This window comes from Anolis carolinensis, chromosome 5, assembly GCF_035594765.1.
Source record: "Anolis carolinensis isolate JA03-04 chromosome 5, rAnoCar3.1.pri, whole genome shotgun sequence".
NCBI lineage: Eukaryota > Metazoa > Chordata > Lepidosauria > Squamata > Dactyloidae > Anolis > Anolis carolinensis.
In genome coordinates this window covers 48,024,267-48,039,083 of record NC_085845.1, presented here as the reverse complement: position 1 = coordinate 48,039,083, position 14,817 = coordinate 48,024,267, and the positions used below count along the sequence as shown (strand labels likewise).

Sequence of the window (14,817 nt, the reverse complement as noted above, 5' to 3'; positions counted from 1 at the left end):
GAGTTACCATGGAGAAAACTGTCTTATCGCCAATCTTTGTTTCTACAACAAGCCAAATTTATCAAAATTCAGTTATCACAGGGACAGAAAGTTAGGCAATGTCATCTAAACAGGGGCACAGATCACAAAACAAATGCCACAGGGGTGGTTAATCCTCCCCTATACTATTTAAAGCATGTATGTGTGTGTATGTATGTATGTATGTATACACACACACATACATATATACATTTATATGTGGCTGGAGTTACACTTTAAATAGTACCTGTTCCAACTTATATATCAATTCAACTTAAGAAGGTGTTCCAGACATGAAACAATCAGGGCCAGTTAACACCTCCCAACAAAAGATTATCCCAGGCAGGAAGAAGCCAGGTCTTGAAGCTGCAAGGCCATTAAATGCTAATCAAGGTGATTAATTACAACATTCACACTCGCTTCCAACAGACAAGATTTCTTTCTCCCACCCAGGACTTTCCACAGATATATAAATCTCCCTTGCCTAGTTTCCAATATACCTCACAACCTCTGATGATGCATAGATGTGGGTGAAATGACAGGAGAGAATGCTTTTGGAACATGGCCATACAGCCCGCAAAACTCACAGCAACCCAGTGATTCTGGCCATGAAAACCTTCAATAACACGTCAGACCTAAAGAACCTAGCTTGTTCGTAACTTGGAGACTGTCTGTACAAGGATGATACAAGAAATCTTTTAGGGGAAATAACAAACATGTTCTCATGATAAGATAGTAAGATCTTAAATGCGTCTGTGATGAAGATGCTTTAAAAATCTGATGAAAATGCTCTCTCTCTCTCTCTCTCTCTCTCTCTCTCTCTCTCTCTCTCTCTATATATATATATATATATATATATATATAATCACTTTGAATTAGCAACAGGACAGAGTGCTGGCAACAACAGGCCAACACCTGGCCAAGCCATCTAATTCAAATAACCTTTTCAAGAAAGAAAGAAAGAAAGAAAGAAAGAAAGAAAGAAAGAAAGAAAGAAAGAAAGAAAGAGAGAGAGAGAGAGAGAGAGAGGGAGGGAGGGAGGGAGGGAGGGAGGGAGGGAGGGAGGGAGGGAGGAAGGAAGGAAGGAAGGAAGGAAGGAAGGAAGGAAGGAAGGAAGGAAGGAAGGAAGGAAGAAAATATGATCAATAAGTTCTGTTACAACAAGTGTATGTAGGCACTAGCAAGTAGAAAACACTCATTATGGAAGTATGAGCTGGGCTATCAAGCTGAATTTCAGCTATCTCTACAGAACTTAAAATGCAAAGGCTTCTACCTGTGGGAAGAGGTTATACACCTATCCTGTTGTCTTGAGGTTTACTAATGTTCTTAGGCTATGGTGGACAGTCCTCCACTATATTAATTTTCTTTATTATGCTGCAAATGACCCTTTGAACTTCCTTGTAATTCCAAAATTTTCTTCACAAATCCTCATGTCTACTTGTCCTCTTCATTGACTGCCTGCTATAACTGATAGTGTGGCTAATTACCTTCATAAAGATCAAGTTAAGACTATGTGAGGCAAGATGGCACAACCCTTGACCTCTACATGTTTCCACACAAACAAACATTGCTTAATGACCAAAGGTCTGGAGCAAGTGCTTCAGCTTTCCTATCCAAAGCAATTTTCAGGTCTCATGTCCACAGACACGTGTGTGAGTCTATACATGCATACCTGTTGCTTTGAACTGTACAATATTCCTTTTCAAATTTATGGAACCTATTTAAAGTTTTCCCTCAGACCCTTCTCAGATGTTATTTGGGTTTGTTTTTGTTTTTGTTTTGATAAGATCAGTACATCTGAGACAGAAGATAGGCCTATAATTCCAACATCACCTTTTTTCTTCTGTATGATTTTTAACATCTTTGCCTGATGAAGAAGACCATGAAGCTTTGAAATCTACCATGATGCATTTTTTTTGGATTTTGGTTGGCAAATAAAAGTATCAGTCCTTTGTGGATTTTGTATTTTGTGTTATCTTGCTCTATGGTCAACATGGCTACCCCAGTTGTAGTTGTTGTTGTTGTTGTTGTTGTTGTTTTAAAGTGTTAGCATATTTAAACCCCCAAATTTTCCTCAAATCAGTATTCAGCATTTTCCCACAAATATCATAAGGACATATCCTTAGCTACTTTCATATCCAAGATTTCTGTACTTAACTCACTTGGAACACATAATGATAATTTTGATTATATTACCAATATCAGAATATCAGAAAGAATGTAGAAGGTGTTGGTTGATCGCATTGATTTTTTGTTCTGTTTTTGCCTCTTTCATCGGGGAAAACATTGTGGGTTTTAAAAAAAGTGGAAAACCTTTGAGATTACACTGAATAAATCTCAAACACTCAGAAGGTTCTGCTGTGGTTTCTGGCTAATACATTCAGCACACAAATAAATCCATGTGGAACAACTCAAAGACAAAAAGTGAGATGCTATTAATATGCAGCTAAATACATTGTTGTTATTTGTTATCTTTGTCTGGCTGGGGGATGAGCTTTAGGAACTGGGCACAAGCATATGTGTTTAACCTTAAGAAATTGAGTATTGTTTGTACTACCAATAGAAGTTGTCTAGATTCTCAAGTTATTCCTGTTGATTCAGATACAATGATTGTGACAGATTCACAGAATAACGCTTTGTCATGTCTTTGTGTTTTTGAAACCTGAGGATGCAGACAAGTCGTAGGGTTGAGACATGAGTCTGAAGCTGTTGCACTAGAAACTCAGAATTACATGGCAAGATGGAGAAAAATAGCACCCCAGATTTTCTATAGATTGATAAAGGAGATGTGCCTACCATTTATAAGGGTGGTAATCTCTAGCTTGCTTTTGCTGATGGTGATGTTTGATATTTGTCGTTGCATTTACTCTCACTGTCATGGCAGTTGCCTCTAGCATCCATTTTCTTCCCCAGAATGCTCTGAATGCAAAACTGCATCATGACATACCATTATTCATAGGGACATTCTAAAAAAAAATACAGCAGCCTGGCGACTTGTCAAATTCATTTTTACTTGCATACCTCTTAAAAAGGTATGCTTATAAAAGTGGAATCATATGTAAAACAAGATAAATTTACAAATAAATGGACTACATTTTGATGAAAGATTTAGTCACAATACATAAAGTGTCTGAAATGGATTATAAATGTTGTATTTTTAAAAAAACCAGATAGCGAAGTGTTAAATTTAACAGACCAGTTGGTGAGATGATAAAAGATGCAATAGGAGCCTGAATCTAATTTTTGCAGAGCACCTCTGAGCTACACAAACATTCCTTACAGGTCCCTCTTATTGAACCAAATGTGTAAATACTCATCTTTACACAGATGATACCACCCTTTGCATTTCATAACAACAAATTCTAAAGGCCAAATTCCTCCGCTGCAGACATGCAGCTTCCTTGACCCAGAAAACTAGGCTAAAGATGCTGCTGACAGGCATGTCTTTAAAAATACACACACCGATTCACTGAAGTTTCCAGCAAACCTTTTGTAATCTGAGTGACTAAGGAAGCTATCCTAGCCCCACTTACTTAGGTGCAAGTACCTATTAAAATTAATTATTTGGAGTACATATGTAAAATTGCGATATTGAACTGTAGTCTTGGGAAGTTCAGATCCCACCCCAATGATTTTCACTTTATTATCTTCCTTTGTTCCATAAAAATAATACAAACTTTTGGAAGTATTTATTGCACTTGTTGCTAAGTAGTCCTAGCAGTTCTCTTTCTCTCTGCTCTAAAGGACTTAAGATTGCAAATGAAAAAGCACAGAGGATTTTGTAGGTCACATCTTCCTAAACACAGCTGTAGTATTTCTTTTTGAGAGCATGGAAGTTACAATTTTCTATGCATTATAATTTAATTGGGCTTGGATAAAGAAGAAAAAATCCAAATATTCCATTTTGAAACAGCTATCATGAACATTTTCAAAAATCCAATGAGTCTGAAGATGAGATCTACAAGACCTAGGCTGTCTATAGCCACTCCTCTCCACTATGGGTCTCCTCTTCCCTTCCAAATGTTATTTTGTTTACAATGTTGCAGTTGAAGGGAGGGTGGGTTCATCTCTTCAAGTTTTATCTGCATTTCTAAGCCTTTAGGAAAGTTATCTCAGAGAAAGTACACAAGAGCTCAACATGGAATCCCATCTCACAAACTCTTCAATTCAGATTGAAATTCAATTGCATCTTTTTTGTCTTTCCACTCACATTAACTCCTATATGCCACCTATTCCTCAACTAACTTGCTTGTCAAAGATAAAAAATATTTCAGTTAGAAGACACACATCTATCCCCATCACAACAATAAGTAGATAGTTACAAAAATACTCAGTGAACTGAAAGTGGAGAATTCTTAATCTGAAACTTCAAGTACAGTAGAGTCTCACTTATCCAAGCTAAACGGGCCGGCAGAAGCTTGGATAAGCGAATATCTTGGATAATAAGGAGGGATTAAGGAAAAGCCTATTAAACATCAAATTAGGTTGTGATTTTACAAATTAAGCACCAAAACATCATGTTATACAACAAATTTGACAGAAAAAGTAGTTCAATACGCAGTAATGTTATGTTGTAATTACTGTATTTACGAATTTAGCACCAAAATATCATGATATATTGAAAACATTGACTACAAAAATGGCTTGGATAATCCAGAAGCTTGGATAAGCGAGGCTTGGATAAGTGAGACTCTACTGTACTTATTTTCCATGCAAGTCCATAGGCACATACATTTGATTTCTGGCCTTCAAAGCCTTTGAACTGATAGGATGCAAAAAATATCATATTATAGTAAAGTTTTTCCCCTGGCATTGTCCGTAGACATCTCCAAGGTCATGTGGCCAGACTGCATGGAGCAATGTTACCTTCTCACTGGAGCAGTATCTATTAAACTACTCACATTTGCATGTTTTAGAAGTGCTAGGTTGGCAGAAGCTGGGGCTAACAGTGGGAGCTCACCCTGCTCCCCGGATTTGAACCGCTACCCTTTTGGTCAGCAAATTAAGCAGCTCAGTGGCTTAACCTGCTGTGCCACCAGGGGCTCCCAGTGTTACCATATGACAACTACTGTATATACTATGGCGCACTATATAATCGAAACTGCTTTCCATCTAGATAGGCCAATAGGTGGTCTATGCTTAAGGGGTGCACAAGCTGCTCTATCCTCCTGCTTCGGAAACCATGGCCAGACTATAAGACAGCAACTTCATATGTACATAACACATAGGACCAGAATTCCAAAATGAAAAACCATATATCTGTATTTCCTTTTTTGTAAACATTTTAGTCAATCTTTAAAAATGCTGCTATATGCTAATGGTTATCAATATGTTTCTGTCTCCAAAGTGCTTGACCAGGGCTGGCCCAAGGTAATTTTCAAGTGTAAGCGAACAGAATTTTGGCGCCCCCCCAAAACAATCGGATATCGAATTGTTGGCAGTTGTGAGGCTACCCTGAGTCCTCTTCAGGGTGAGAAGGGCGGGACACAAGTATGGGAAATAAATAAATAAATAAATAAAACCAGGACAGTAAAAAAAGAACACTCAAAAACAGGGGAATTCCAGACATGAAACAATCAGGGCCAGCTAACACCACCCAACAAAGATTCCCTCAGGCAGGAAGCAGCCAGCTATGAATATGTGAGGGACATTCAATGCTAATCAAGGTGGCCAACTGCAACATTCACACTTGCCTCAACCTCACAACCTCTGAGGATGCCTGCCATAGATGTGGGTGAAATGTCAGGAGAGAATGCTTCTGGAGCATGGCCAGACAGCCCAGAAAATGCACAGCAACTCAATAATGATAATGATAATTTTATTTCTTACCCGCTCAAGACGGTTGACAACATTGCTAGAACACATAATAATTTAAAAACACTCCGTAAAATATACATATGGAAACATATTTCCATAAAATACACAAAACAAAAAGGAGCCCCGGTAGCGAAGTGTGTTAAAGCACTGAGCTGCTGAACTTGCAGACCGAAAGGTCCCAGGTTCAAATCCCGGGAGCGAAATGAGCGCCCGCTGTTAGCTCCAGCTTTTGCCAACCTAGTAGTTCGAAAACATGCCAATGTGAGTAGATCAATAGGTACCACTTCCGGCGGGAAGGTAACGGTGCTCCATGCAGTCATGCTGGCCACATGACCTTGGAGGTGTCTACGGACAACACTGGCTCTTTGGCTTAGAAATGGAGATGAGCACCAACCCCCAGAGTCAGACATGACTGGACTTAACGTCAGGGGAAACCTTTACCTTTACCTTACACAAAACAAAAATTAGACATAGAGTGGAAGTTTAAACAATATCATGAAAAGGGCGAGAAATCTGCCCCTCTCCATATGGTATGAATCAGGGGTCCCCAAACTAAGGCCCGGGGGCCGGATGCGGCCCATCGAAGCCATTTATCCAGCCCCACGGCACAAGGGCAGAAGGGGGTTGGGCTAAGTAACCCAAGGGGTCTCTTCTTCTCTTACAACCATTATTATTATTATTATTATTATTATTATTATTATTATTATTATTATTATTATTAATATTGAGGCTGGGTGGCCATCTATCAGGGATGCTTTGCTTGTGCTTTTGGTGCACAGAGACAGAAGGTAGTTGGACTAAATGGCCCAAGGGGTCTCTTCCAATCCTATTATTATTATTATTATTATTATTATTATTATTATTATTATTATTATTATTGAGGCTGGGTGGCCATCTATCAGGGATGCTTTGCTTGTGCTTTTGGTGCACACAGGCAGAAGGGGGTTGGACTAAATGGCCCAAGGGGTCTCTTCCAATCCTATTATTATTATTATTATTATTATTATTATTATTATTATTATTATTGAGGCTGGGTGGCCATCTATCAGGGATGCTTTGCTTGTGCTTTTGGTGCACACAGGCAGAAGGGGGTTGGACTAAATGGCCCAAGGGGTCTCTTCCAAACCTCTTTCTTCTTCTTCTTCTTCTTCTTCTTCTTCTTCTTCTTCTTCTTCACATTGACGCTGGGTGGTCATCTGTCAGGGGTGCTTTGTTTGTGCTTTCGATGCACAAAGCAGAAGGGGATTGGACTCAATGGCCCAAAGGGTGTCTTCCAACCCTCTTTTTTATTGTTATTGTTATTATTTATTTATTTATTTAGATATTTATTTATTATTGCTCGGTGGCCAACTATAGTCTGGCCCTCCAACGGTCCGAAGGATCGTGAACTGGCCCCCTGTTTAAAAAGTTTGGGGACCCCTGGTATGAATAAAGAAATCCACTGGACTTAACTGGCACTTGTATCTTTATTTCTCCATTGGAAGAAGTGAGGCACCGTGGAATTAACATAGTTTGACTCCACTTTCACTGCCACGGCTCAATGCTATGGAATCCTGGGAGTTATAGTTCGGTGAGGCATCTAAACTATTTGGCAGAGAAGGTTTAAAGACCTTATAAAACTACAATTCCCAGGGTTTCATAGCATTGAGCCATGGCAATGAAATTGGAGTCAAACTGCATTAATTCCAAAGTGCAGCTGCCCTTTGGTGAGATATATGCATCCCTCTGAAGTACACCACTACAATATACACTACAATATACCCTTAGGCCCTTTCTGTATTGCCATATAAAATGCAGGTTATCTGCTTTGAACTGGATTATATGGGAGTGTAGACTCAGATAACCCAGTTCAAGGCAGATAATGTGGATTATCTGCGTTGATAATCTGAATTATATGGTTATGTAGAAGAACCCATACCCTGCCATATAAGATCCAGACTATCTGCTCTGAACTGGATTATATGGCTGTGTAGATGCATATAATCCGGTTCAGTACATATGACCTGGATTATCTGCCTTCATAATCTCAATTATATGGTTATGTAGAAGAACCCATACCCTGCCATATAAAATCCAGACTATCTGCTCTGAACTGGATTATATGGCTGTGTGGATGCATATAATCTGGTTCAAAGCAGAAAATGTGGATTATCTGCCTTGATAATCTGTCTTCCATGGCTGTGAAGAAGGGGCCTTAGGAAACTATAAATCCTAGGAGTAGGCCCACATGTTCCAGCTTCTGGAACATGGCCAGGCAGCTGAAAAACCTGCAGCAACCCAGCCTCAGGCCCCTCCATTTCCCCCCTCAGTTGCCAAGTTGGCCCAGGCCTGCCCTGGAGACATGCCTGGCGAAATGCTGGGAACAGGGACGGGTTCCTACCTGCCCCGTCTTCATGGCTGAGAGGGTCCCCAAGGAGGTGCATGGCAGGGGCACAGGCCTGCTCGACCTGCCAGAGCTCCTTCCAGCCTTGGAGGGCTGCCGGGCGTTGCGGGAGGAATCCAGGAAGGGTGCAGGTGGAGCAGCAGGCCCAGAGGCCTGGCCTCAGGTCTTGTTCAGGGGCAAGAGGGCTGCAAGGGCGAGAGGGCCGAGTGCGAGAGAGGCGTGAGTGGGCCGAGTGCGAGAGGGGCGTGAGTGGGCCGAGTGCGAGAGAGGCGTGAGTGGGCCGAGTGCGAGAGGGGTGTGAGTGGGCCGAGTGAGAGAGATGCGTGAGTGGGCTGAGTACGAGAGGGGCGTGAGTGGGCCGAGTGAGAGAGATGCGTGAGTGGGCCGAGTGCAAGAGGGGTGTGAGTGGGCCGAGTGAGAGAGAGGCGCGAGTGGGCCGAGTGAGAGAGAGGTGCGAGTGGGCCGAGTGCGAGAGAGGCGTGAGTGGGCCGAGTGCGAGAGGGGCGTGAGTGGGCCGAGTGAGAGAGAGGCGCGAGTGGGCCGAGTGAGAGAGAGGCGCGAGTGGGCCGAGTGCGAGAGGGGCGTGAGTGGGCCGAGTGAGAGAGATGCGTGAGTGGGCCGAGTGCGAGAGGGGCGTGAGTGGGCCGAGTGAGAGAGATGCGTGAGTGGGCCGAGTGCAAGAGGGGTGTGAGTGGGCCGAGTGAGAGAGAGGCGCGAGTGGGCCGAGTGAGAGAGAGGTGCGAGTGGGCCGAGTGCGAGAGAGGCGTGAGTGGGCCGAGTGCGAGAGGGGCGTGAGTGGGCCGAGTGAGAGAGAGGCGCGAGTGGGCCGAGTGAGAGAGAGGCGCGAGTGGGCCGAGTGCGAGAGGGGCGTGAGTGGGCCGAGTGAGAGAGATGCGTGAGTGGGCCGAGTGCGAGAGGGGCGTGAGTGGGCCGAGTGAGAGAGATGCGTGAGTGGGCCGAGTGCAAGAGGGGTGTGAGTGGGCCGAGTGAGAGAGAGGCGCGAGTGGGCCGAGTGAGAGAGAGGTGCGAGTGGGCCGAGTGCGAGAGAGGCGTGGGTGGGCCGAGTGCGAGAGGGGCGTGAGTGGGCCGAGTGAGAGAGATGCGTGAGTGGGCCGAGTGCGAGAGGGGAGTGAGTGGGCCGAGTGAGAGAGAGGCGCGAGTGGGCCGAGTGCGAGAGGGGAGTGAGTGGGCCGAGTGAGAGAGAGGCGCGAGTGGGCCGAGTGCGAGAGAGGCGTGAGTGGGCCGAGTGCGAGAGGGGCATGAGTGGGACGAGTGAGAGAGAGGCGTGAGTGGGCCGAGTGCAAGAGGGGTGTGAGTGGGCCGAGTAAGAGAGAGGCGCGAGTGGGCCGAGTGAGAGAGAGGTGCGAGTGGGCCGAGTACGAGAGAGGCGTGAGTGGGCCAAGTGCGAGAGGGGCGTGAGTGGGCCGAGTGAGAGAGATGCGTGAGTGGGCCGAGTGCGAGAGGGGCGCGAGTGGGCCGAGTGAGAGAGATGCGTGAGTGGGCCGAGTGTGAGAGAGGCGTGAGTGGGCCGAGTGCAAGAGGGGCGCGATTGAGCAGAGTGCGAGAGGGCCGCGAGTGGGCCGAGGAGTGCGAGAGGGAGCCTCAACAGCGCCCCCCTTGACGTGCGCCCGAAGCGGCCGCTTAAACGGCCTCCATTGTTGGACCGGCCCTGTGCTTGACACAACCTTGAAGAGTAACTTTTTTAGATTACCAATCCAGATTCCCACTGGTCATTATGACCACTACCTCTGTTTTCTAGCAAGGTATTATTAAAAAAGTAACATTTCAATATCTTGTGCTTTAATATTTGACTTTGTAATTTTAAAAACCTATTTTGTTACCTAATCTGAAGAGTAATGAAGTGATTGTCAAGTGGGTTTCTTCTTCTTCTTCTTCTTCTTCTTATTATTATTATTATTATTATTAAAACAAATTTATATCTCACTTTATCTCTGCAAAAGGGACTCAAAGCGACTTGACATAAAAACATTAGCACAGAATTTAAAAGAAATAAATATACAAAAATTAAAAAAGAATTAAGCACAAATCCATTTTTTTTAAGGTTTTACCATACAAAGATCCAGGGAGGACGGAGAGGGAAGGGAAGGGGAGAGGGAGGGTTTGGGGGTTTGGACGGCTTTGACTTGGGGAGGAGGGGGGGAAAGGAAAGGAAGGAAAGGAGTATATTAAGGGTCGGGGGGAGGGATAGGGAGGGAAGGGAAGGTATCTAGGAATGGATAGGTTAGGGTTAAATAGGGGATAGGAAAAAAGGGGGGTGGTGAAGACTTCCGGTCTTGTTCTTCTCTATTCTTTCTCTTTATCTTCTTTATAGTTAAAATCCATTAAAACATTTTAAAAGCTAAAAACCACAGCACCCATGACTAGATCTTAATCACCTTCATATTTAAATGCCTGTTTGAATAAAAAGGTTTTAGCCTGCCTCCAAAAGGACAGCAGGTAGGGGGCATTCTGGTTTCTCTAGTCAGGGAGTTCCAGAGTCAAGGGGCAGCCACCGGGAAGGCTTGCTCTCTCGTTCCCATCAATTGAGCTTGAGATGGAAGTCAGACCAAGAGAAGTGCCTCTATTGAATATCTCGGGGCTCAGGAAATTTCGTACAAGGGGATGCAATCGGCCAAATAGCCTGGACCTGGACCATCTATGACTTTAAAAGTCATAACCAACACTTTGAATTGTGCCCAGAAACAGACTGACAGCCAGTGGAGCTGTTGTAACGGGATTGTCCACTCCCTGTAGCCAGCCCCAGTTAACAAGCTGGCTGCAGCTCTTTGGACCGGCTAAATTTTCCGAACACTTTTCAGAGACAGCTCCACATACTGTGCATTACAGTAATCCAGACAGGATGTAACTAAGGCATGTACCACTATGGCCAGATCTGGATTCTCAAGGGAGGGGCACAGTTGGTGCACAAGTTTCATTGTGCAAAGGCCCTCCTAGCCATCACAGATACCTGGGCCTCCAGGTTCAGCACTGAGTCCAGGGGGACCCCAAAACTGCAAACCTGTGTCTTCAAGGGAAGTGCGACCCCATCCAGCACAGGCCGAATCCCCATTCCCTGGTCTGCCTTCCAACTGACGAGGAGTACCTCTGTCTTGTCTGGATTAGGTTTCAATTTGTTTGCCCACATCCAGTCCCTTACTGATGACCGGCACTAGTTTAAGGTCAGAATAGCTTTCTTGGCATTAGGTAGAAAGGAGTAGTAGAACTGGTTGTCATCTGCATATAGGTGACACCAAACTCTAAAACTCCAGATTACCTTTCCAAGTAGTTCCAGGTATATGTTAAACAGCATGCGGGACAAAATGGAACCCTGAGGAACCTCACAGGTCAACGGTCAGGGGTTCTAACAGGAATCCCCCAGAACCACCTTCTAGATATAACCCTCCAGAAGGACGGGAGCCATTGTAAAACAATGTCTCCCAGTCCCATCTCAGTAAGATGACCCAGGAGGATTCCATGGTCAATGGTACTGAAAGCTGCTGAGAGATCCAGGAGAACCAACAGGGACACACTCCCCCTGTCTACCTTTCTTCATAAGTCATCCACCAAGGCAACCAAAGCTGTCTCTGTTCCATAGCCAGGCCTGAAATCAGAATGAAACGAATCTAGATAATCTGTTTTGTCCAGAAAATCACACATTCCAAGACCTTGCTCAGAAGGGGGAGGTTGGACACTGGCCGATAATTATCCATTATAGAAGAGTTCAGGGATGGCTTTATTAATATAGGCCTCATAACTGCCTCCTTTAGGCAAGTTAGAACTTTGCCTTGTTCCAAGGAGGCATCCCCTAAGATCTGTTTTATCAGGCAGGAAGGAGAAGGATCTAGAATAGATGTAGTAGCTCTCACCTCTCCAAGTATCCTGTCCACATCCTCAGGCTGCACATCGACACTGGACAAGCAGGAGTCAAAGTTATATCCATAAGACATTATAAAGGAACAGGGAAACAATGGATGTGGTTTTCAGCTTCATAGTAAAGGTAAAGGTTTCCCCTGACGTTAAGTCCAGTCATGTCTGACTCTGGGGGTTGGTGCTCATCTCCATTTCTAAACCGAAGAGCCGGCGTTGTCTGTAGATACCTCCAAGGTCATGTGGCTGGCATGACTGCATGGAGTGCTGTTACCTTCCTGCCGGAGCGGTACCTATTGATCTACTCACATTTGCATGTTTCAAACTGCTAGGTTGGCAGAAACTGGAGCTAACAGCACTTTATGAAACCTGTCCCCACTGGGTTGCTTTTAATTACTCTGATTTTATTTGTGTCAGGGACAGAACGCCACAAGATAAGATATAACAAAGTTTATTGGAGTTACAGAACCAAAAATGCCCGTAAAAGACAAGGGCTAGGCAAACATTGGCCTTAAAAGTAAAAAGACACAAGGAAAACGTTCAAAAGATAAACCGGATTAAACCGGAGTTTAATCCGGGTCAAACCAAAAAAGCTTACTTCAGCCTGGGACTAAAACAAACAAAAGCTGGTGAACAAAAGGTTCAAAGGAATACAAAAAACTGGCAGCAGATGCTTCTCTGCTGCCAAAAGCTATGTTTGAGTAACTAAGAGGTTACTCCTCCACACAGCAAGCAATTTCCAGATACAAACGCAGCATTCAAGGGCAGAAGCGGTCAGCGAAGTTCCAATCCGGTCCGAAGGTCGTAAGGCAGGTACAGACGTTTGTAGTTCACCAGGTCCAACGATAATCACAGGAAGGAGAGTCTGAGGCCGTAGTCAGTCAGTCAGTCAGTCAGTCCAGAATAAACAGATGGCGTCCGTCAAGAAGACGACGGAGGTCCAAGCTATTAAGATTAAGCACAGGTTGCACAACAAAAGCCCACACAGTTCCTCCCGCCGTCTATGCCCAGTGTCCTTGGTAACTTACGTAGTCAGCAAACGAATCACACCCGTCTTCAGGAATTTCCCACACAGAGCCCAAGCGTTCGTCCAGATTACCTTGCCCAACGCAATTAGCCATTGCTTCCAAACCCCATTTTATGCCAGTTTACAGCTCCTCATCACTATCAGCTGTTACCCTAATTCCAGGCGTTTCCTCATCACTTTCCTCATCAGAACTGAAACACCTTTGACTACGCCCCACAGCATCCCCAGCTGTGGATCCCGTCCCATCCCTCCAGCTTGTCCACGGGTCTAATCCTGAAGGTCCCCAATCGCCTTCCATACTATCATTGCCAGTGGCACCCAAATCCTCCCTCACACGAGTCCATTCCATGTCATCCTCCTCTGAGCTAACCATCTCTTCCTCCATTCTCTCAGTAAAACCCTCAAAGGAATCCTCGTCAGATGGTTCTGCAAATAAGTCCCGCAGCCGCTTCCTTTCTCGCTCCTCGAGAGTATCTGACTCCCGAGGAGTCTTACGACCACGTCTCCCAGTATCGGAGCCATAAGGCTCAACCATAACACTATCCCCTCTCACAAAGGCCTCCTCCTCCAAAGGCGGAGAGACGGCAGTGATGTCTTCAGCTACAGCACCACGACGTCCAGAGGTATCTAATTTTAACAAAGAACGGTGAAAAACAGGATGGATCTTAAAAGTAGAGGGCAAACGCAAACGAAATGCTACCGAAGAAATCTTTTTAACAATAGGAAAATGTCCCAAATACCGTGGCGCAAACTTTCCCCCAGCCTGTTTAATGTATTTAGAGGACAACCATACCAAATCCCCCTCTTCCAACTCTTCCCCTGCTTGTCTATGACGGTCAGCTTGAGTCTTTTGCGCTGCCTTAGCTTCTAATAGTAAACGACGAGCAACATCATGCAAAGCAGCCATTTCAGAAGAACGGTACACCGGGTCAGAGGAAACCACATTGGTTGACGGCGCCACACCTCCCCGTGGATGGAAACCATAAGTCAGCTCAAATGGGGTATGCTGACTAGACGTATGCACCGCGTTGTTATAGGCGAACTCAGCCACCGATAGCCATTTTACCCAAGCAGTTGGTTGGTCTAAACAGAAACAACGTAAATATTGCTCCAACAACCCATTAACTCTTTCAGATTGACCATCCGTCTGCGGATGAAAAGCTGAGGAGACATTCAATTTAGTTCCTAAACACTCATGGAAGTGTCTCCAGAAACGCGACACAAATTGTGGAGCTCTGTCAGAAATAATCACCTCAGGAGTGCCATGTAAACGGTAAATGTGTTTGGTAAACAATAACGCCAATGTAGGAGCCGCTGGGATTGTCGAACATGATATAAAATGAGCCATTTTAGAAAATAAATCCACCACCACCCAAATACATGTATAACCCCCAGACTTAGGCAAATCAGAAATGAAATCCATGGAAATAATTTGCCATGGTCTCTCAGGGACAGGCAAGGAAGATAGTAAACCTCTAGGGCGCCCAACAGGCGTCTTACTCTGCTGGCAAACAGCGCAGCTATCACAGAAGCGAAGAATGTCTTGTCGCATCTTTGGCCACCAGTAGTTTCTGGTAATGAGCTGTACGGTCTTAAATCTGCCAAAATGCCCAGCCATGGGTTCGTCATGATGTGCTCTAATGACCTCCAACCTGAGTGCCCCCACTGGTACATAAACCTGTCCATTGCGTACCAGTACGCCATC

General features: G+C 44.6%; 1 protein-coding gene across 2 annotated transcripts in view; it reads right to left on the bottom strand.

Annotated features, from left to right (window-relative positions):
- Positions 1-9,727, bottom strand: part of LOC134299153 (uncharacterized) — a 136,592-nt gene extending 126,865 nt beyond the window's left edge. For both annotated transcript variants that reach the window (XM_062981064.1, XM_062981063.1), the window contains exon 1: positions 8,216-9,727. In XM_062981064.1, the coding sequence (XP_062837134.1) occupies positions 8,216-9,479 (1,264 nt within the window). In that variant the 5' untranslated portion in view covers positions 9,480-9,727. The remainder of the gene's footprint in view (positions 1-8,215) is intronic.
- Between the last annotated feature and the right edge of the window lie 5,090 nt (positions 9,728-14,817).